The sequence below is a fragment of the Amphibalanus amphitrite genome, unplaced genomic scaffold (assembly GCF_019059575.1).
Source record: "Amphibalanus amphitrite isolate SeventyFive unplaced genomic scaffold, NRLGWU_Aamphi_draft 000746F_arrow, whole genome shotgun sequence".
NCBI lineage: Eukaryota > Metazoa > Arthropoda > Thecostraca > Balanomorpha > Balanidae > Amphibalanus > Amphibalanus amphitrite.
In genome coordinates, this window is record NW_024882240.1 from 43121 (window position 1) to 65953 (window position 22833).

The 22833-nt window shown below is 45.3% G+C and overlaps 1 protein-coding gene and 1 long non-coding RNA gene across 4 annotated transcripts; both read left to right on the plus strand.

Moving 5' to 3' along the window:
• The first annotated feature begins 2587 nt into the window (after nucleotides 1–2587).
• Nucleotides 2588–19946, plus strand: LOC122365533 (putative E3 ubiquitin-protein ligase UBR7). Of its 3 annotated transcripts, XM_043336819.1 has the most exons (10): nucleotides 2642–2728; nucleotides 10866–10899; nucleotides 12803–12964; nucleotides 13874–14004; nucleotides 16160–16367; nucleotides 17027–17129; nucleotides 17380–17453; nucleotides 18237–18350; nucleotides 18718–18874; nucleotides 19265–19946. In XM_043336819.1, the coding sequence occupies exons 3-10, from the start codon at nucleotides 12803–12805 to the stop codon at nucleotides 19414–19416; spliced, it is 1101 nt and encodes a 366-aa protein (XP_043192754.1). In that variant the 5' UTR covers nucleotides 2642–2728; nucleotides 10866–10899; the 3' UTR covers nucleotides 19417–19946. The 3 variants fall into 3 exon arrangements, with proteins under 3 accessions (XP_043192752.1, XP_043192754.1, XP_043192753.1); XM_043336817.1 differs by lacking the exons at nucleotides 2642–2728; nucleotides 10866–10899 and adding an exon at nucleotides 2588–2606; XM_043336818.1 differs by lacking the exon at nucleotides 2642–2728 and having other exon boundaries at nucleotides 12796–12964.
• On the plus strand, nucleotides 6367–8723 carry LOC122365534. Its single transcript, XR_006253768.1, has 2 exons — nucleotides 6367–6542; nucleotides 8231–8723. It is a non-coding gene; the product is annotated as an uncharacterized LOC122365534 (long non-coding RNA).
• Nucleotides 19947–22833: the final 2887 nt, after the last annotated feature.

Sequence of the window (22833 nt, forward strand, 5' to 3'; positions counted from 1 at the left end):
ACTCACTCGAATAATACCTAAATAGGTACAGCACCTCCCTTCCGTCGCCCCCTTTGAACTATCGTTCCAGGCAGTCACTGGCCATTGGTCAACCACCTTTGTTGGATGACACCCTCGACACGCACACGCACACACACAAATAGGTAGCATCCGTGAGGCAACTCCCACAGTAGCCCCCCCCCCCCCCCCTCCCACACTGCACACACACTACACCAGTCGGGATGACGTCCGCTACCCACATCCCACATCCCTCGGCCTACCGCCCACTGCCCAGTGCCCACGCTGCGCTCTCCGTCAGCTGACAGCGGCAGCTCCGAGGTCTGTCGGCGCGGCGCGGTGGTCAGTCTGATTGGTCAGTCCAGTTCTCTATATACCGTGGTCAGTCCCACTGCAGTCGGCGGCGTGTGGCTCCGGCTGTCGCTGACCCCTGCCGATGACTGCTGAGATGGCCCCGTCGGCCGAGTGGTCGCCCTCTATAGAGAGACGGCAGCTGAAGATGACAGCCAGATGATACCGAGTCCGACCGAGGATGCCGAAAACAGCCCGGACTTTGTTGATATTGGAGATTTCAGATTTGTTGAGGCGGCTTGAGACCGAGCTCTAGGAAAGTCCGTGAAGTCAGCGTCAGCAACAGCAACGAATACAGCGTTGGATGCAAAATCGCTTAAAAAGCCTGCCAGGGGTCAATGGGGGGGGGGGGGGTACGGAGAACACGAATGTTACATTTTTCACCTCCCCCGCCCCCCTCCCTCATCCCATAGTCGTACAATTTATACCTATGGGTTTCAATTCAGAATAAAAATGCAGATGTGTGAATCCTGTCACTTTAGCGGCTTGAACAATACGCGGTACTAGGTTAAAATATTATAGGGTGATGTCTCCTCTCAGCCATAGGTGGCGAGCTACTTGGCAAGTGCGTGTAGCGAGATAATAACGTTCCGACACGCATGCCCAACGAGCATTCGCTGAGGCCCCGGGAGCCACACAAGGCAAGAGCAGCACGAGCTTTCCTCTTTACCGCGAAGCTCCAGGTCAATTAGGGATGGGACACATGGGAGGGGGAGGTCGCATCACTTTTCCCAGCTCCTCTTACACTGATCTTACGCACCTAGATCTCTTTTGTCGAGACATGGGTGCCTGAAACACTGTATCATGCCTATGTCTCGGTATACAAAGGTCTATTACCGCCAGTTACGGCTACGTGGATATTTTGGTGAGCCGTAGTTTTTGTCACGTCCATCCATCTGGCCTATGAATATATCAATTACTTCCGGCGCGACGACAATAGTCCATTGTCCCGATCTGCCACCAAGGCCTTACGCTTTGTTAGCGAGCAGAAAGTCATCATATTAGCACTGATCATTTCCGGTGGCCTGCTGCTATCGGTTACGTCATACCGGTGTTTTGCCAGTGGTGACGTCATTGATCCTATTGGGCACCAATTGGATAAGACCAGTGCTGATCGTTTATATATGACTACGCTTTGTGACAATGACCATTGCGGCTGAGATGTGGAGGGGGAAGTGCCCTCCTGTTTCCGCAGAAGCTTGGGACTGGGTAGGTATGCTATACTCAGCGTCTGTTTTGCACGAACGCTATTCTAGACACTCTCGAACATCGAGATGTAGGTAAAATTGACACACTGAACCATAAAATGGCAAGTGTGACCCCTTGTTATGTCCCCGAGGTCATCTCAGGTCACGAACAGAATCTAACAGTTTTTCGCTAATAACTTCTGATAGAGGCGTGCTAGAGCGCTGAAAATGCCTTGGATGTTTTCGGCTCGACGTTGCGGATCGACTGATATGCGGGCCCATGACCTTTTCCGGTCAGGTCATGACCTTGACCTGAGGTCAAATTTTCAAGTTGACCTGTCAAGGTCAAATTATAGTTCATTCGACGCGTCTCGACGAGAGGAGCACGATGCTGGTAAAAGTAACGTCATGGCTCTTTTGAGTCAAAAGCTATTGCCGAAAAAACGCTTTTCGTAAAAACGGCTATTATTGGAGTTTTTTCCCTCTGGAGGCTAAACCGTTGACCTGAGGTCAAATCTGAGATCATTAATCAGAAAGGTCTGTAAAAGGGCTATCGAATGCGCTTTTCCGCGGCGCTGTAGCTTTATCGGTTCCCGAGATAGCCGTTGGCAGTTTCCAAAATGTTGAAAGTCAACATTTTACCTTTGGTGACCTCTGTTGACCTGACGTTTGACCTGACCCAAAAGATGGCCGAAGTGTTTTCGTCCTTATTTTGGACGTTCTTTCCATTGCCGCTTACTGCTTGTCGCTACGGGGCCCAGGGGCCAGAAGCCGAGCTAGAAGGGGGGTATTCACGTTCAGACCCCCCCCCCCCGGCCCGGCGCGGAATCTCAGAGCGCCGGCTCGGCGCGGGATAAATTCTTATTTATTTTCCGATTGGAAATAAACATTCCCGTCGATGCTTATTGGCAATTGGCAATTAGCATACGCTTATTGGCTGCAAGTGGCTGTACATTACACTAACTTTACTCTATAGGGTAAAGTAAATTTGGTGTCATATGGCAGCGATTGTGCGCGCGCCAAAAGATCAGCTGTTATTGGACCGTTGCAAAAATGGCGCACATTAGGATGGTTACGGATATTTATATTTAGGGGCAATTCTATTTATTTTTTGTTGATTATTATCAAAGGTCAATGCGCTTGGACAAATCGATAGTACACAAGTCTGAACTGTAGCCTAGGGAGGTGTCCAGGGCGCGTATTTACAAATTGCAACCGAGCTCCGCCGTGGGGTAATGTGGGCAGGGGTTTTCGCACTACGGCTGCGGTTGAACTACCGTCTGTGGTAGAAACTTCAGGATGATGGCGCGTTTCATACGAAATCTGGCGCAATGTTTATTTGCTTCTGAACTTGTATTGTTATTGCTGTGAACTCTTGAAGTGGGAGTGTTTCAATAACAATTTGTGGATTATTTGGGTTTCTTGATATAAAAATCGAATAATATTATGAAACATTGTGTGGAAACCGCAAATACTGATATAATCAATTGCTTAGTTTGGGAATTGATACACATTTTGTAGAGGTTTGTCTGGCAAATGGTGTAACAAACTTCAAGCCTATCATGATCTGAAGCTGTTGCAACAAATCAAAATTGCTTTGATGTTCCATAGTACCTTGTTGGAAAGACTGGAGCATGGTTCAAGATGATGTGTAAAAATTCAAGATTTGTGCAAAAGCTTATGACTGAAGAGCGAAAACAGTTCTATATGATTGCTCAATGAAACGTGGAAATGGACGACAAAAGTATTCAACATTCCAGCATGTGAGAATAACTTCAGAACTTCATAGTTCTTGTAGAATTGCATTCTCCTTTTGTACAGTTCTAGGTTTTGTTAGGGTATTTCAATTTCAATGTGTCAGTTGAGATATAGGTACATTGCGGACAAAATTTAGAATCATTGCAATTGCATGGTAGATAGGTACTTGTTCGGTAAAAAGGTATGTGATTAATGCCACGAGAAAGTTTTTTATGATTAAATATATGTTCATTGTTGTACCTACAAAAATACAAGCTTACTAGCACCTAGTTATTGAATCAAATCGAAAGTATTTGCTATGAATGTAAATATGTACCTGCAAAGTATGTCAATAAATTTGTGTGATGTTGACCAGAGAGCTGTTGCTGTATCATCTGGGCATTTATGTTGCTTCTTACATTAGGTGTTAAGCATAGTAATTACCTATGGGTGAACTTTGTGCCAATATCTTCAATTCACAGTGTATGTAGCATGTCTACAACCCTCACTGATACTGCTATAGCTATAGGCATTTGGCTCCAGCAAGACCAAGGGCATGAACTTCACAATTGCACAACCTTTTTATGCACCACTAGTCACTTTTTTTCCTTAAGGTGCACATGGCAGTGTACACAATAATGCGCAGAGGGCCTACACAAAAACAACATGACTAGTGTGTACACAATAATGCGCAGAGGGCCTACACAAAAACAACATGACTAGTGTGCACTATGATGCACAGCATTGTACCCTGATTATTTGAAGATTCTAATCACTCAACAGTCAGGTCATTTTTGAATGTCACAACTCACATTTATTATACATCACTTGTCAAACAAGAGCATGATGACACACATTTTGACAAGCAATCATGGTAATATTCCAATAAGTTGGACACCTCCCTGGGCGTGATTTTCCAGGAAGGTAGGTACCTCTGCAGGTGTTGTGGTAGGTTAGGTTGAATTGGGGTTAGGTGAAGTAAGGCAGTCAGGATCAGGTCAGACCGTAAGACCTGGTCAAGTTGATTTTAATATTTCATTCTAATTTGACATAGATGCCTATTACCTATGTTTTTGCTCCAGACTGAACTTCATTAGGCAATGAGTTCATTTTGTGTTGTTTTTTATCTGTCTTGATTTGTGTTTTTGTCCCTTATGTTTTGCCCCATAGGCAAGGGTGGAGCTTTTCCAGCGAAGGTGGTGCTGGTGGGGCAAAAAAGCTGTCAAACCTGCAATGCTCGGTTGTTAAGTTAAATTATGTGCAACACTGAATCAATTCTTTTAATTACAGAACTAACATTTTGAATTACACAGACATTTCAAAGCTCCTCAATGCAAACAACATAGTGGTTTGCTAAGCAACGAAGTTCTACAAATAAGCAAAAGTTGGAGGGGCAGAACGCTTTTTTTCTGACAGCTTCGTAACATGTTACGAAGGCACTAAAACTACTTCAGTACAGGGTGTAACGAAATTATCCGGACATCTATTTTTTCGCCATATCTGTTTGCACAGTTTCCTAATCCTTTCTGATGTTAGAAGTGGGAATATTGGATGAATACGTGCCTCTGCTATCGGTTTTCAACTCAGCAGTGACCTGACCTTGTCATGTGACTGTTGCTCTGAGTAGGAGTCGATTCACAGACGGGTTCACATGGTAGTTTTCGTCCAAGGCAGCTGCGAGAAAGGGATACAATCTCTCCTTTCGTGGTAAAATTGCATGGCGGCATCCACGGCGTCATGAGCCAGAAGCTGGTCTGCCAGCAGCTGGACATCAGCAGCAGCCAATTGCACATCTGCCTGAGGTGTAATAATCTGGGACTTCGGTGGCAGACTCAGCCCAGTCGCGACCACAAAAGCCGCCCTTTGTGAAGTGGTGAGGAGAGTCATCAAGATAGCGGCAAGGAAACGGCACCAATCAATCCGCAAATTGACTCGAATTCTTACCAAGTCAGATAATAAGAGATCCCATATCATGGTTTACCGCTACCCGCCCTTTAACTTGGTTCTAGTGCCCTTCAAACTGAAAAAGACAACGAAACTGACGGGAAAACAACCAGTTCACCACCTTTCGCCTCACGCCAGATCGCGTCCACTGGTTGAAGAATGATAAGGGTGAGGTGGTCTGGTTGGATGGGTAGCCGTTCGAGCTGTATTATCCTTTGAACCGTCAAATCGGCCATGTATGGGCGGCCAGCCGCTCGAACTTGCTGGCCTTCGCCGCCGTCAAACATCCGGACAACATCCAGAACTGGAGCATGTTCAGCTGCCTAGCGATCCTCCAATAGAACATAGTGTCACAAAATACCGCCATCAACGTCAAGTATTACCGGAGAAACATACTGGCCAATGAATAGTCGGAGGCGCTCAACCAGACGGTGTAGGAGGCCCTCCTATACCGTCTGGTTGAGCGCCTGAGGGCTCGGTTTCTGAACGCGCACTGATGCCTGATTCAAGCCACGCTGTCTTCATGCGGGACGGCGCGCTACTTAAACGTCCCTAAAAGAACGGGAAGTGATGCCGATAGAACCTTCAATCATTCTGGGCTAACGCTTATGACTTGGAAAAAGTCGCGATCCCAATTCAATCGAAAACCTGTGGGCTCTTGTTCAGTATGTATGTATGTATGTATTGACACCAAAAGCCTTCCACATATGGCGTGGCGATTACGGCTTAGGTGACTGAAGAGACGCCCGCCACAAGCACCGCCCAACCGCTGGCGCTGCCACAGGTTTAGACGGCGTTGGTCCGCATCAAAGCCAGTGTGCTGGAGAATACATTGGCTGAAATGCTCCAAAACATTCGCCACTGTGTTTTTATGAAAGGTGGCTACATGCTCAGTCAAAATAAAAAGTACCAGAATGTTTTGCTTTTTAATTTCAGCGGGAAGAAAGATGTCCGGATAATTTCGTTACACCCTCTGTAATGTTCAAGTGGTTGCTAAATTCGAAATCAGCTCCAAAAACTCGTTAGGGTGCAGGCCCCCTGTAAAGGCGGACATTTGGCCAGATGGGGATTAGAAGAAAAAAAAACATGTTCTTGATATTATCAAGAGCTTTGGAAACTGCATACGTTCCATGCGCTTATGAGACATTTGTTGCGCAGTGTACCCTCCCTGTATAATGTATATTGCCGCCAATTTCTCGGCATTTCCAGCGGTTCAAACGTTTCTTCTGGGTTTTAGGCAATTGCCTGGGTTTCCGTTATTTGAAAAAAGGTGTTTAATCGCCCGATCAATCTAGTGGAAGGGGTGAGTCGGCCAGTGATTTCGAGGTAAGCCACCAATTAAGTGCAGCCTGCTCTTCAGTCTTCATGGACTAGACTGAGATGCTTTTTATTTCTGAGTATAATTATAGCCCCATTAGTGTGACATTGTTCCTCACTTGTTGCAACAAAATTTGTTACTTCTTTATCCATTCATATTCTTTTCCTAAAGCTGCTGTGATTTTTTTTCGCAACTTGTTAGGTCACAACTCACAACCCTTTCACTAAGCCTTTACGCAAGCCCTTCGTAACCCTTTCGCAGCCTTTTCATAACTTATTTGAAACAGCCCTTTCGTAAACTCATGGTTACCCTTTCTCAGCCTTTTATTAGTTTATTCAGAGTAATCCTTTCATAACTTATTTTTAACTATGTTCAATATTTTCATAGCTCATTCAAAATAACCCTTTCGTAAATTATTTGCAACCCTTTCGCGACATTTTCCTGACTCATTCGAAAGAGGCTTTTCATTAACTTATTGTAACCCTGTCACAGCCCTTTCATAATTCATTTAAAGCAAATTTCTCATAGATTATTTGTGACCCTCTGACAACTTTTTCATATCTCATTCGGAAAATCTCTTCATTAACTCATTGTAACTCTTTCGGAACCTTTTCGCAACTCTTTTGAAGGAACCCTTTTGCAAATTCTTCATAACTCTTTCACAGCCTTTACATAACTCATTTCAAACAACACTTTTGTTTACTTGTTGAACCCTTTGGCAAAATTTTCATAACTCATTCGCAGTGTCCCAAAATTTGTCAATTTGGGTGGAACAAGACATCCAAATGAAAATAATTTTCCACTCCCACCTCCAACTTTCAATAGCAATTTACCACTCATGAAAGAGCATCTAATTGCATGATCGCATCAGATTCTACCATTGTACAGGAAAGTGCAATTTTCCTTCTTCTGTTCTTTATTTCAATTTTTTTTGGGGGGCAGGGCTAACCTTATCAAGAATATACCACCCTCATCCCTTTTTTGGAGAGGAATTTTCCCCTCTAACACCCAAGCATTAATATAATTTTGTGATGAGTCATTCGACACTGCCCTTTTGTAAATTATTTGGAACCCTTTCACAACATTTTCATAACTTGTTTGAAGTGATTCTTTCATAACTACCTTTGACATCAGCTTCCCGAGTATGTATTGATCTTCCCTATTTAACATTGATGCAACAAGTAGTGCCTACTAAATTTATTAGTATGCCATTACCACCCAATGCCATTACAACATGCTGCTGGAATCAGAACATGTGTCACTCATGTGCAGTTTCAAGAATTGTTGTGGTGGCTCTGCAGTCTGCAACCCACTTCATTAAACGGCTGCTTGTTAACTCCTCAGATAGTAGGCATATGCTTCTAGCCTGCATATATTGATTCAGGCTGCGTTGAAGAATTGACTTACTTTCTTTGAAATTGGTATCCCATTTGTCAAGTACCTAGGTAGTATGCTCTTTTTCTGGGCTGATTCATAGTAGTGTCAGTGTCAGTTATCAGTTTGTATTTATTGTTTAACAAATAAGAATATTAGTATCAGGCTGTTCACGCATGAATGTGAAGTTTCACTAGTGGGGACCGAAATTCCTCATAATATCTTTTTACCTAGGGCTAAGGGGTTTTAAATATGAGCCTTCTGGTGAATGACAGTGACACTGAAGAAAATGTTTTTGTGACAATTTGGCTTTTCTTTACAGATAAGTGCGACACCTACGTGCATCAACGTTTAGTGGACCTAAAGGACATCGTCAGCACCGAGATTTGCCAGCTGGAAACGCAGTGGGGCTACACGCAATGGAGGCACGCGTACCACTCGTCCTAGACAAAGAAACGTCCTCCGTGCTTCCGACGAACTTCAATCGGCGCGAAATTCCTAAACCTCGAGTCACGAGTTCATTCGGAGTAAAATAGCATGCCGAGGAAAAATCACTGTTCGGGACGAAAAGTGGAGTTCAGTAATTTAGATAAAGCCGGCCGTCACAAAATCATATTGTTCTTGTTTTTGCCCTCCTGCCATGGATTTCCTCGGCCTCTAAAGCGGGATGCAGCTGCGACTGCTACTTCTAAAGTGTGTGTCATGAACCTATAGGACGATAAGTCGTGATCTCGATTAACTTCGCCACGAGGTTGCGAACTTAATGAAAATGTTCCTGTCGGTGTTCTTGTTGTCCATGATCGGCCCGTTTTTTTCTTCTTCGTATTCAGTTATTTCATGTTTGCGATTTAACTACTGGGCGGGCAGAATCTATGTAAGTGTTTACCCAACAACCTGTTGAAAAACAGGACGGAATGCGACATGCCTTGACGCAGGACGGCCGCCGACTGTTGAAGGCAGCTAAAAATTGTTATGTGACTTGAATTGCGAGCGAATGTGCACCTATCAAAATGTTGGCGCATCAGAATCTGGTGCGTGAGCGTGCGTGTCAAAATGTGTTTATGTGACTGCATTAGATTTGTGATAAATGTATTGATATGCTACTTGCGAAGAATATACATTCTATATTTACGTGACGTTGATTGCGTCAATATGAAGAGATTGAACATGAAAATAACTGGCCCGCACCCTGACAGGTATCTCCCATCGCCGCCATGCCTATTGCCTAGGTACCTACATGTTTGGATCATGCCTACTGATACTTTGATTAGATAGTCAATTTTTAAGATTAAGTAAATTATGTTCAGGTAAGTGAAGTTCCCAAATTTTACTCTTATTTGAAACGCTTAAGTAGCCACATTTGAAAGAAATAGCTTTAGCGTTTGTCCCCTCACCCTAAAAATCATTTTTGCCCGGATAAGGCCTGAGACCGCTATTGCACCCAGTGATTGGCAATGAAGACAAGGGGTAAAAGCAGCTTAGGCTAGGCGCAATGGAGGTATGGGTACCATCATTCGAATAGCAATTAATTGCTGTTTGATTATCTACTGGGGCATTAACGTAATATTCAAATTTGACTGAGTTGTAAGCATTGAAATATAGTAAAAGTGTATGTTATATCGACCGATAACGAAAACAATCGCGTCAAAAGTAGCATAAGCCATCACTGACTTGTGGCTAATATACATTTTTAGAAAGCTTACTTTGTGGGCTTTCGTATTCCGGTGGGGCATTTATCGAAGGTGTCATTTATTCATTAATTTTATTAGTTAATTATGGTGATACCACAATTTTGCCTAGTGCTTGCTTATCAAGACACGAGAAAAAAGTAGCTTAGGGTAGGCACCATTGAGGCATGCGTAACATCATTCGAACGGCAATTAATTGATGTTTAAATATCTACTGGGGCATTAACGTAATATTCAAATTTGACTGAGTTGTACGCATTGGAATATAGTGAAAGTGTATGTTATATCGACCGATAACGAAAACAATCGCGTCAAAAGTAGCATAAGCCATCACTGACTTGTGACTAATATACATTTTTAGAAAGCTTACTTTGTGGGCTTTCATATTCCGGTGGGGCATTTATCGAATGCGAAATATGTGCAATGATATTATTAGTTAATTGAAGGGATGCAATTATTTACTAATCAAATTATCCATTAAAATACCTATTTACATCGCGAGATGTATCATGAAATTAAGCTATAATATGAAATGCATTTTTCTTAAATTTTCAGTAAAGGTTTCGTTGACGCATAACGTATCGTTACTAAATAATTTGAATTAACGTGCGATCCGTTGCGATAGTTCCGACCAGCCGCCGATGGTGGCGCTGGTGTCGCTCCGGCCGTTATGGCCGCGGCCGCCGCCTATCGATGTTAAACTCGAAAAAGTGAACCGAGGTCATCAAAGGTCATTGAGCTGACCTGACCTTCATGTGACACCCTAATGCATGGGACCAGCATCATATCACATATTTCAACGCTTGAAACCACGTAAAGACTGCAAACGCGCGGCTAATGCGAGCCGACATACGCCGAATCGCGATTCAGGCCAAACATGGCCTCGAGAAATAGGTCACAGGTCAAAGGTCATTTGGGTCAGGGTCATGAAATTTTCAGGGCAGGAGTAAAATTGATAAAATCGGGGTATTGAAAGTTTCGTCGCGATCGGACGGTTTTTACGCGAGTTACTCACGAAAAACCGATGGGGTCCGCTCAACGCCTCCCCCTATACGGGCGAGGGAAAAGCGCAACCAAAGACAAAAATATGCACATGCGATAACCTATACTGCGAAAAAAGGTGCATCATTTTTTAACGTCGCCGACAAATTGTAATAACCCCAAGCTCAGGCAGATGTATGGTAGAAAATACCCCAACTGAAATACACTACGGCGGAAATAAAATACCCTACGGCGGAGCTCGGTTGCAATTTGTAAATACGCGTCCAGGGCTATATAAACCGAGGTGTCTTATAATTTCCAGGTAGGAGAACAGGGGCCTGCTTTTATATAGATATGGTTATATTCAGGGGGGTACGCTCCGGCTGTTAAGCATTATGAAAAATGGTGACAGACGTTTGTGGAGGATTGTCGACGAACTCTTGTTCCGTGAGCAGTACTTACACGCTAGCGGAAAATTCACCAATCAGCGCTCGGCGGTACTCGACGCTGATTGGTCCGACGCTCGTGACGAAATTGCGGGGGACCGCAGTTATTCTCTATGGACCCGAATAGGCTTTTGGATTTCGGAGGGGTTTCTTTAAAATTATATGCTGTTTCGAGCTGTTTTCGAGTTGAAATATATTTCTTATGACTGTTACCTATATAATGGCACCATAAAATCATGATTTTGATAAATATTACCGATGAAATATCGGCCGAAAAGACATGCTGTCATGGTACGGACTGCCCTGCGGCTGATGTGGGGTCCCTAATGCCAGCGTATGGTAATAATGGGGTGACGAAGGGTTATTGGAGACTCTTAGAGCCCCATCAGCATTCAGCATAGGGTCATCAGAGGCCGGGAACGTCCATCAGGGGTCTGAGTAGGCCTGTCATAGGGGCATACATGACACATCATGGCCCATGGGTCAATGTAGATCCATGGGGCCGTTGAAGGGCCAGCATTGTTCAGCGTGGGCTCGCAATTACCTCTGATGGGCATATGCCGTGCCCCGATGGACTAACGCTGGCCCCTGATGAACCATCACCAGCCCCTGATAGGTCTACAAAGCCCACTGCTGGGTCTAAATTGCATTCAGCATAGGGTCATCAGAGGCCGGGAACGTCCATCAGGGGTCTGAGTAGGCCTGTCATAGGGGCATACATGACACATCATGGCCCATGGGTCAATGTAGATCCATGGGGCCGTTGAAGGGCCAGCATTGTTCAGCGTGGGCTCGCAATTACCTCTGATGGGCATATGCCGTGCCCCGATGGACTAACGCTGGCCCCTGATGAACCATCACCAGCCCCTGATAGGTCTACAAAGCCCACTGCTGGGTCTAAATTGGTCACTGATATGCCCAAATGGGCCACTGAGAAACCCGTACAACATCCCCTGACTGCACCTGCTGGACCAGTGCCGTCCTCTCATGGGCCCACCACAGCTCTTGAATGACCTTTTCAAGTCCCTTGAAGTGCCTTTATTGGCCTAAATGGCCCCTGATTGGCTTATGTGGTCCCTATTGGTCCTATATGGCCCCCATGAGCCCTCAACGTCCCTAGACGGCCTTACATTATATGTCACTGGGCCCTGTTGGGTCAGCACCGGCCCCTGATAGGCTTGCACTGGACCCACCGGGCCTATACCGACCCATGAAGGGCCTATGTCGAGCCCTCATGGGCCTCCGATGACCACACGCCGGCATGTGTGGCCCCATCAGCAGTGGTCCGTCTATCCCATGTACTTACGGTCTTTTTGGTCGATGTGTGACACCGGTAGTATATAGAAATGTTATGATTAAATGTCGTTATTACACAGTCAAAAGTCACAGAAAGAATATCCAAGCTCAAAAATGGCCTCAAACCCAACAAAAACTGGTACAAATCCCCTTCAAAAGCCGTAAGTCTATTAAACGCCATAGGGGAATAGCTGCAGTCCCCCGCAATTTCGTCACGAGCATCGGGCCAATCAGCGTTGAGTATTGCCGAACGCCGATTGGTCGATTTCCGCTAGCCTGTAAATGCTGCTTGCGGATATAGTTTTGAACAAAAGAGGGTCGCGGCTACTAATTATCGCTTGTCACCACTTTTTCGTCGGGAGCGTTCTACCTGGTTTATATAGCCTTGGTTATATTCAAGGCTGGAATGTGAAACAATTATCATTGATATGTGCTTAGGACGTAAACTTGACATATACCGTGGACTGTGCCTGCGGTCTGCAGATGTCTGATGGCACAGCGGAAGCGGGAAGCAGCGGCTCAGCTATTCCTCCCAATGAGGACAGCGTCACAATGCTGGACGTGCTGCAAGAGGAGGAGGAGCTTGACGAGGATGCTGCCGCTGTGCTGGGAAACACAGATGACAAGCATTGCTCGTATGATCAGGTGGGTTGTAGGTTGTAACTATTATTGCTCATTTGTGAAAAAATATATGGCAAATTTTTAGTTTTGTAATGTAATCGGATCGGTATACTATACAGTATAGGTGACTTATTTTTTAAACCCTATAACTGTGAATATGAAACAGGGCTTTTGCTAAATCTGCAGGAAGCATCACTGTTTATTCATCATTGATGAGTTGACTGACATTGTTTGTCAGCAAATGCTTGTCCTTGCATTTGTTTGTCATTGCATTCTTTGTATCACATTTATTTGATAATGATCAACTTACTTACTTACTTACTGAATTACAGGAAAGGTGATAGGCTAGGATCAAGAATCTCACATTTATCATATTACATTTGTTACTGTCTGTATGTCTTTGCCTTTGTAAATATTGTCCATACTCTATCTGCAACCTTTGCTTGCTGACTCACATGCCATCCACAAATTTTCATATGCGCCCATGGCACTGAGATCCCTGCAACTCCCTTCCTATCATTTCCAGCACCTCCTAGCCTCTGTCACCAAATGTCAGTGTAGGGCCTCAAAGGTCTGCCTCCATTGATTGAACTCGAGCCACCTTATCTTTCATAGGACTGCCTTTCCGAATTCCACCGTGTGGCTATCACCAGTGACTGACGGGAGTGGGGCGAGACACCACACCCCACAGATATGAACATATTTAATGCTTTTTTTGTCATACCCGTAAGCATACCAAATATTGGCTCTGCTTTTGAAGAATTGCGACGTAGATTTGAGCCTATGAGAAAAACGATACGTAGATGGAAATCGGTCCGGTTGCGGGTCTCGGAATGACCTTTCTTGTTGATCAAACATACGAATGTAGTGATACTGATAACCATCGCAGGACCCCGGTGCCGTCTCTGTGACTTTTTGTACTGTCTTCTGCAGGGGTACATGAAGCGCCAGCCGCTGTATTCGTGTCTGACCTGCTCGGACAAGGACCGTCCGGCCGGCGTGTGCCTGGCCTGCAGCTACCACTGTCACGAGGCGCACGAGCTGGTGGAGCTCTACACCAAACGGTATGTCGGCCGGACCCGGCACACTAGCTGCTTATGCGTTAGTTACCCGCGTGCTTGGAACGGGCACTTGAGTTTGGTTTTCGGAGTTGACATATAACATGAGGCTACAAATTTACTGGATGTAAAAGTTTGTGTAACTGCACCAGACTGGTGTGAGCTGACTGAGCTCTCTGCCCACAAGATAGCTCTTTATTGAGGAAGCTTTGGTGTAACAAGCTGTGTCAGTACTCTCAAGTAATCGACGTTGTTTGCTCTAGCATGCCAGCGGATTATCGCATCACACTCCATTTTATGTGATCCTTGCGCTTTATGTTCGCTGATCTGACGTCTTATCTCTAAGAAGCACGCGCTGCTGCGCTCTCTGCTGCCCCATGCTGTCCGGTCTGAAGGTCACTATCAGGTCATGGATGATGGTGAAAGCCCTGCTGAGTGTGATGATATATCCGGCTACCTGCGCCATTACGCTTTTAAGTTCTAAGGCAGCCAAACATAAGGCTGTGAAGCTCCCATCACCTAGACAAAAAAAGGAGCGATGGCGTCAACTCATAGAGTGGCCGATGAACGCCAAGAGCTGTCACGTTTGAAAGACACTGCAGATCGAGTGTGTGCCTTCCGCGTACGGCCTCTAGCTCATGTGGCTACGTTAATTCGTTGCTGTATCAATTCTCAGCTTGCTGTTTTTTCTTCTTTTCTTTAGGATATGCTCAATAAACCAATGAGGTCTGTACTTGTAGGAGAACGCGCCTTTCCCACTCCGAGTGTTTATCTACTCGTACATTTATATAATGCTTATCTGATACAATCAGTCCATTTTCAGGCGTAATCTATATTGTAGTTATGGCGAACGCTACTTATAAATGCTCTTAGTTTCTCCCATAGGCTGTCAGGCGAACATGAGTGGGCCATTATTGCCGATCATTAACATCAGTTAATCAACAACAATGATAAACCAATGGGAGAGAGAGAGACATTGCGTGCGTCTGACAATCACTGGCATCATCGCCCAAACCGTCGAAAAAAATCTAACCCGAGGTTTTGGGATGCCGATCAAGAAAATTGTTACGGGAACTTGCCTTTAGGTTAGTTTTTTTCATGACGGGACATTTACTAATGTGATTATTGCATGCCTGTTGGAGTATTGCAAAATATGGAGTAGGTGGATGCAAAATGACCACCGCAGTCGACGCCCCCTAATGTTCTAATCAGCAAAATATGGAATAGAGTTCCAAGTTCGAATTATCTGCCTCTGATATGAACAGGAGCCCAGGTAAAATCCTACTAACCCCCGTGCACAGCATCCGGGGTCTCGGACTTTGAATTGGGGTGGCCTCCGGATGCTGGGAAGTTTTTTAATCTCGTAGCCATTTTGTCTGGGCGAGCCGCTTAATGAGCGGACTTTGCACTGACACCGGGGTGTCAAACAGTTCGCTCACATTCGTATTTTCCGAATATTCTTATTTGTTTGGTAACGCTTGAGATGTAGAACCTGCCGCTGAAAAAAAAACACGGGCAACTCTGCAGCAGTCCCATCGCAAACGCCTCGTCATATTTGTCTTCACCTCATTTGTACATACGTACCTAGGCATTAGAGATGTCATATAACGTCAAAACAACCAGGCTCATATAACTTGTAAGACGCATTGAATGATATTGTTGTCGAATTGGTTACTTCTTATACTGTTAATAATATCACTGGGCCATTGTCATTGCCTTGTTTTTTTTTGGGGGGGGGGGGTTCTTGAGCGTTGTTGATTATCGCCTATCGGTGAAAATTTAATCCGACTATGTCCGACATTAGTATCCGACGAATCCGATTTTAATCTGACTATAGGAGTGGTGAAATCGGAAATCCAATAAGGGTGTTCGATGCATACACACGGTGTAAACACACGGTGCAATTGCAGAGTATGAATGGGTTACATGATGTATCTACCCGCTGCGCGATGCCATGATCTGCATTGGATGATGGCTGGCATAAATTTATGCACTGTTAAAATGAAGCTAGGAATAAAGTGTGTTAACATTAGTGTTTCGCGGCAGTTGTGGTCTAGCCGAAAAAAAAACATGAACCTTCAAAATGCTCCGTCTCCCTAACCAATCTTGATTAATCAAAACCTCTCCTACCACCCATTTATGATCGTCCGTCATCCGGCAGAAATTTCCGCTGCGACTGCGGCGGCTGCCGTATGCCGGACGTCACGTGTCGCCTGACGGCCAAGACAGGCGACAACGAGGCGAACTCGTACAACCAGAACTACGCCGGCCTCTACTGCACGTGCAGCCGGCCGTACCCGGACCCGGAGGATGCCACGCCCGACCAGATGGTGCAGTGTGTCGTCTGCGAGGACTGGTTCCACGGACGGGTCAGTGGCGGCGCGTCTTTTTGGTTTGTTTGTTTGCTTGTTTGTTTCGTTGTTTATTTGTTGTCTCATGATTTATTTTTAGAATAATGATGACCTTGGGGATAGTTGATTGCCGCAGAGGCATCAGCAGTTAGATACATCACGAATGGGTTTTACGCTGAACCCTGACGGCTATCATTTTCAGTCTCTAAGATGCATCTAGCGTATCCGATGTAATAAGGTGTCGGGAAAGCGGGATGATTTTGTTCCAAGAATGCCGGATACTGATATGAAATTATGAATCATTTTATTTCCCCGATTACTCTGTCGTTGCGCTCTACCGAGTCATGCATAAGCCATTTCGAGATATTGTTGCGATATTTGTATTGCCCTGGATTTCCTGGTATCATGTAATTTGTCATGGGAGGAAACGTGTGGCATTTCAGCGGGCACGTCCGTCTTGGGCGGCAGCTGCGGCTGAGGGTAATTGGCTCTCGAGGCTGACGGTGATGACTGCGGCCCCGGCAGCGTGGCTCTGGACCTCGCCCCCAGCCCGGTCCTCTACTCGCCCCCAGCCCCGGTCCTGAACTGTTCTCTACCCACCCCCAGCCGGGCCCTCTGAACAACTGTCCTCAACTCGCCGTCAGTCCCACCCTGACCCTCCCGTCTCTCGTCGGCAGCACATGGGCGTCCGTCCGCCCGCCGACAGCGACTACGCCGAGATGACGTGCGCCGGGTGCGTGGAGCGGCTCCCCTTCCTCGGCCGCTACGCCGCCGATACCGGTGAGGCGGGGTGGATGGGACAGGTCGTGGATTCTTGATTAGCACATGTCGGGTAGCTTAGTGTAACCTAATTTGTGTTGCTCAGAGTACGACATTGAATCAAGCGTATTCTGAGTTTATCTCAAAGTTCGTCGGAATAAGTTTTGAATTGCGTAATCGCTAAAAATGAACAGGCTATATAGTTGCTGCGTGTTTGTTCTAAAGATAATAGTAAACGTTAATCATATTATATATATTCTCCTTTTTCCAGAAATGGCAGCGAATACTTCAAACAAGTCGCCAAAGAAAGTGTCCAGTGCTAGTCCAAAGAACAGTCCCAAGAAGGTTTGTATTGCGTAGTCCACTAATAATTGTCGATATCTTTATCATGTATGCATTCAGATTGGTCCGCCAGCTTTGTTGTTATATTATCCACTCGAATGCTTATGTTTTATAAAAGTTAGTCTCTCATCGGTCAATAGTGGAAACTCGGTCTTGGAAGTGACTCATGGGACAATATTTATCTTGTAATGCTTAGTAACGTCAATGACCATTTTCCATGAATGACTGCAGACTATTTCTAATTTCACGTCTTTGGTGATTGGTCTTGTGGGGGTTCAAAAACTAAATGTTCATGCACAGTAGTTTACCGCTGGAAGGTTTGTATGAAGACCGTGGCGATGTTGCGGTTTGGTCTGCAGGCCGATAAGTGTATCAATGGACGTTAATCCTTGTAGCTGGGATGTCAGCAGCTGGGTTGCGTTGGTGTTCGATGGGCGCGTGGTACACAGTGCGGAGCGCGTTGCCTTATTTCCAGCCTTTTATATCGTGTGATAAATTCCATCGAGCGAAGTCCGGTTACTGGTTCGGCGACCAGATAAAGCCAGTTCACACTCGACACCCAGGGGCCCGGGGACGTGTTCGTGATCATGATTCCTTCTGTTCTTATCTTGAATGAAGAGCCGGAAAACGTGACAGCTTCGAACGACTGACCTGCTTGCAGACTCCAGACATATGTTCGTTCCTTTTATGTTATATTTTGGTAAGGCATGCGATTAATCCATAACAATACAATGGCGTGTGCTTGTGCGCGTTTTATAGTTACAATGACGTGTGTATGTTTTATAGGAGTCCTCGTGCCGCCTTCCGTCTGGAAAGCTGCCGTCGCCGTCCAAAGCCAAGGGGGCGCTGTTCTGGAAGCAGGGGTGGCGGAAACTTCTCTGCACATGCGACGACTGTAAGGTATGTTGTGTGTGCCCCGAACTTATGGGATTGAACCTGCCCGTAAGGAACTCCGAGACGCGTACCCATTCTTCAGTTCCCAGGGAGTTGCCTTCACAATACAAGCAGAGTTTCAATGCATGTGTAGTGCGTAGGTCGTGATGGGTAGAAAGAACCTTCATAAATATCAAAAGCTACAAAAATGTCTTATTATCGTGCCTGACTCATTCCCTGCTTCTTCATCGGCACATCCAAACAAGGAGGTACAGGCTACACCTCTGTCTTCCATCGCATGACATCTTGTTCCTATCGGTGGTGTGTGCTCCTGTCACCCTTTTTGGCCGATTTTGCCTCTGCCACCTCTGAGTCCCCTCCGTCCGCCCACCAGGCGATGTACCAGAGCTCGTCGGTGGAGTTTCTACTCGACGAGGAGGACTCTGTCGCGGCGTACGAGGCTCGCGGCCGCCGCGACGCCGGCAGCTATGCCGCCGGCATGCGCGCGCTGGAGAACATGGACAGAGTGCAGCAGATCGAGGTGGTGCACGGTAAGATACCGCCGCGCGCGTCCCGACACCGCAGACCTGCGGTGTCGGGACTCGATTAAGGCATCCTGTCCGCGGTGTAGGGTGGAGATGATTAGAAAGGTGCTTGGTCTTGGCTACGGCTTTCACGTGTAACTTTGGTGGGTCTGTGCAGCAGGAACCCTAAAGTTTCAGTGTAATTGTGGAAGCCTTGTTTGTGAGTCTGCCACTTTGCTGCTTCGGAAAGTGATAATGCGTTTAGTAGCTGGCATGGAACCGCCGCTGAGACTTATAACGCGAGCATTGTTATATGCCAATTACATTAATTGTCTATGGTCATCCCGGCCCCGGGTACTTTATGGCGTAGGAGTGGAAACCAAGCTGTAACCGCGCTGTCTCCCTCTGCTGTTCCAGAATACAATGATCTGAAGTCTGAGCTGATGAGTTACCTGAAGAAGTTCGCTGAGAACAAGAAGGTGGTCCGTGAAGAGGACATCCAAGAGTTTTTCTCCGGAATGAAGTCGCGGAAGCGGCAGAAGACCGAAATGTCACACTACTGCCGATGAAGTCGCCATAACAGATCGCTCATTGAGTTTCGCCCTTCGCCTCCCGGCCCAGAATTCCTTCTGCCCTCGGGTCGCCTGCGTGAGGCACAGGCCACGAGTCGAGTGATGTCGGTGACCGAACGGCATAAATTGATGTGTGTATTCTCATTTGCGGCGAACGTAAAATGTACCGGACCGGTGTCCAAATGACGCCCGTGATTAGTGAATGAAATTCGACGGTCGCGTGCTTCATAGATATGTGATGAGTGCTGAAAGGCTGAGGAGCTGGTTCGAAATTGGCCGAACAAGTGTTGTAGAAAAAAATGTATTTTTAAACGTCTGTCGTCACCACGCGATTCATCTCGTCTTTCCTGCTGATAAATCAGCGTCGTTTGCTGCCGATTTCTGTGGCACATTTGCCCTGTTTTTTTTTTGTGTTTGTGTAAATTGTGCAAACTCTACATGTATCTTTCGTGGCGCTCTTGATTGACAAGATATTCAGCTGTAAAATGTTGCTTATTTTGTCATGTTCTTATACACTTTTGTCCTTGTCATTGCCTTTATCCATAGAATGCTAGATTCCCGGTGTTATGAGTAATGAACTTTAAATAAGTGTCGAATAAGTTGCATTGACATAGCATCTGAGGTCAAGAAAGGAAATTGTAATAATTCACAATTTCACATTTCAATCATGTGACTGAGGTGAAAGGTGGAACTATCCCCGGTCTACTCTTGGCGCTCGAGAGGAGCTTCTAGACGGGGTTGGTCTCAGGCTTGGAGTAGCTGCAGCTAGACTAAGCAGTAGAAGCAAGAAGCATGGGCTGGGTCCGGTTCTTTGAAAGGATGTGGACATGCGAGACTGGATGGCGAGGACCTCGACCTAAATCACGGACGGTATGGAGTCTCGAACCTGCAATGCGGTAATCTGTGGTTATCTAAGAACTTTGTCTCGAACATGTGTGGTGCGCGCTGTCATAGACATCTCCATGCTGATGATGCTGATGCTGATGAGGTGGTCGGGCTGTCACCTTTGCATCGGTAGCCCTATAAACACAGGTCGGGTGGGAGGGCTTCAGTGGGATAAGCTTAGGATGGTGGTTAAGCCCTTTCCTCGTCACCCGCCTCTGTCACCAGTCACCATCTCCATATCGATTACACAGAAGTCTACGGCGCTGTCTATCCCGGACTTGCCCTTTGACGAATCGTCCGGTCCACTTGACGCATTATATTTTTTTACGATAACAGGTTGTCAATGAGGACAGAGATGTCTGCGCAAAAAATTGCTGCGATTTGCGGAAATTTGGACGTTGTTTTGTTTTAGTGACCTTTACTTGCGCTTATGAATGACAAAGATGGCGCAGAGGTGCCAATAAATGTGTTCGATGTGCGAATCCTGCTGTCGGAAAAATCAACATGAAACCATTTTGAAAGAGCATGTTGAAAGTAGGTTTTTATGTATGGTTTCAATTATCTATGTCAATTATAGTTAAAAGCACGCTATTTTATTTAAAAACAAATTGAAGAATTAATTATAACACAAATCATTGAAATTAAGAGAGTATTTTGATTTGCTGTGCCGCGTTGTGTTTCCTTTCTTGCGCTGAAATTGAACACAGGTTAGGGCAGGCCATTCATTGTTTTATTTTCATTGCTTATTGTTATTATATGCGGAGTGGCACGTTGACGTGGGTTATATTCAAATTTCATGCTTATTTATCGATAGTATTTCTTATAAAAAATAAAGCATGGGTTGGAAAAGCATGCTTGATCACCCCTCCTATCAAGTAGCATTGGCATTGGTATAGTTTGTCATGCACTGGCTGTTGGTAAATGGTATAAATGGTACCTAGTTGCATGGGTGAAGAATAAGGGGTTTTGACCTTTGACACCCCCTGAAATTCAAAAGTCAACATTTAATAGTGCTCCAGGGGTGCTATAATTATAGCTGAGACCCAAACTGCTTTGCGTAAGTCGAGAGGAGATTGATGCTGCCTGGGAAAACGTGCCTATATTTGCTTTTTATGCAATAATTTGAATTTGACTTCCAGTTCCATTCGCCAGGTGCTAGAAAAGCACTGCTGGAGATCATGACAAAAGTCAATTATCCGCCCCTGCCTAGTTGATAGCCAAATTGCAAATTGTGACATTGGGTCGACAAGACGCACAATCAGACCACACAAATGCTGGTAAAGTGAGGTAAAATGCTCATGCTCATGTGGAACAAAGCTTGAGCTCATGTGGAAAAAAGCCTCAGCCTAGAACTTATGGTATTTATATACATAAGGTCCGATCGCCAAAGTTATTATAACAAACATACCACACGATGTATTTTGGCCTCCTGATTTCATATCTGATAGTTATTCATGGCGCAACCAAGTTTTAAAGCACCTGTAAAATATTTACCGTCACCACCGGCCACTACCGCACTCCACCAGCCGTTTGCGCCACGTGGAAAGGATCGAATGAATAAACTCCAAGGTTGAGTTAAAACATTAGGCTATTCGATTTTATGAAAGTGACGTCATAATAATACTCGTGGCGGAGCAGTGCAGTGCCGAAGGCGATGCCTTAGGAGAGATTACAGGCAAGAGTAAATCAAATATTTTTAGGTTAAGTGGTCATGCATCAGGCTTCAGGCCCTTCGGCCTGAAGCCTGATGCATGACCACTTAACCTAAAAATATTTGATTTACTCTTGCCTGCAATCTATTCCTGCAAGTAACTTTTTCCTTATCCCCGGTAGGCAAAAATCAGTAGGTTAGGTTAGGTTAGGTTAGGTTAGTTTATGATTTTTACCATTTTTTTCGTGTTTTGTTATTTTGACGTCACTTTCATTGATTATCGTATTTGATTCCCTCCCCACCCATAAACCCCGGTTCCCAACATTTCCCCGAAAATAGCAGCAAAAAAACTTCACATGGCAGCGCTGAAACGGCGGCGTTTTTCTCTCGTCGCATTCATTCGCGTCGTCGGTGCGTGCACGTGGGTATGCATCGTGTTATGAAGGGGTGTAACAGGTTGTTATTTTTGTGTTTTTTGATTTTTCCGCCGCACGTAAGTATGATATCTGAATTCAGAATGTCAAATAATGTAAGAATATGCAAAATTTATGTTTGAACAGTCGATCGGACCTTATGTAAATATTTACCGAACTTATTTGTCAGAACTTGAGCTACTTTGTGGGTAGGTGATTGGTTTGTGGACAGCACAAGTAGAACTTGCAATCCAGACGAAAAATATATGTTACCTTGACTTCAACATGTCTGGCACAACAGTGAACAGGCAGATTGTGTTGAAATTTTGGTGCACAGATGATAAACTAAATTTTGGCACATGCAGACGATACCTACCTACTGAGTTCTATAGCCTTGGACGATACAAGGACTTTTGGCGCAAGATGACAAGATGTAACCTTAGCCAACTTCACTGATCACTCCCT

Coding starts and splice junctions, on each gene's coding strand:
- LOC122365533 (XM_043336817.1), top strand. Junction 14,005..16,159: donor GTGGAGCTCTACACCAAACG/GTATGTCGGCCG, acceptor GTCATCCGGCAG/AAATTTCCGCTGCGACTGCG. Junction 17,454..18,236: donor CAAAGAACAGTCCCAAGAAG/GTTTGTATTGCG, acceptor TATGTTTTATAG/GAGTCCTCGTGCCGCCTTCC.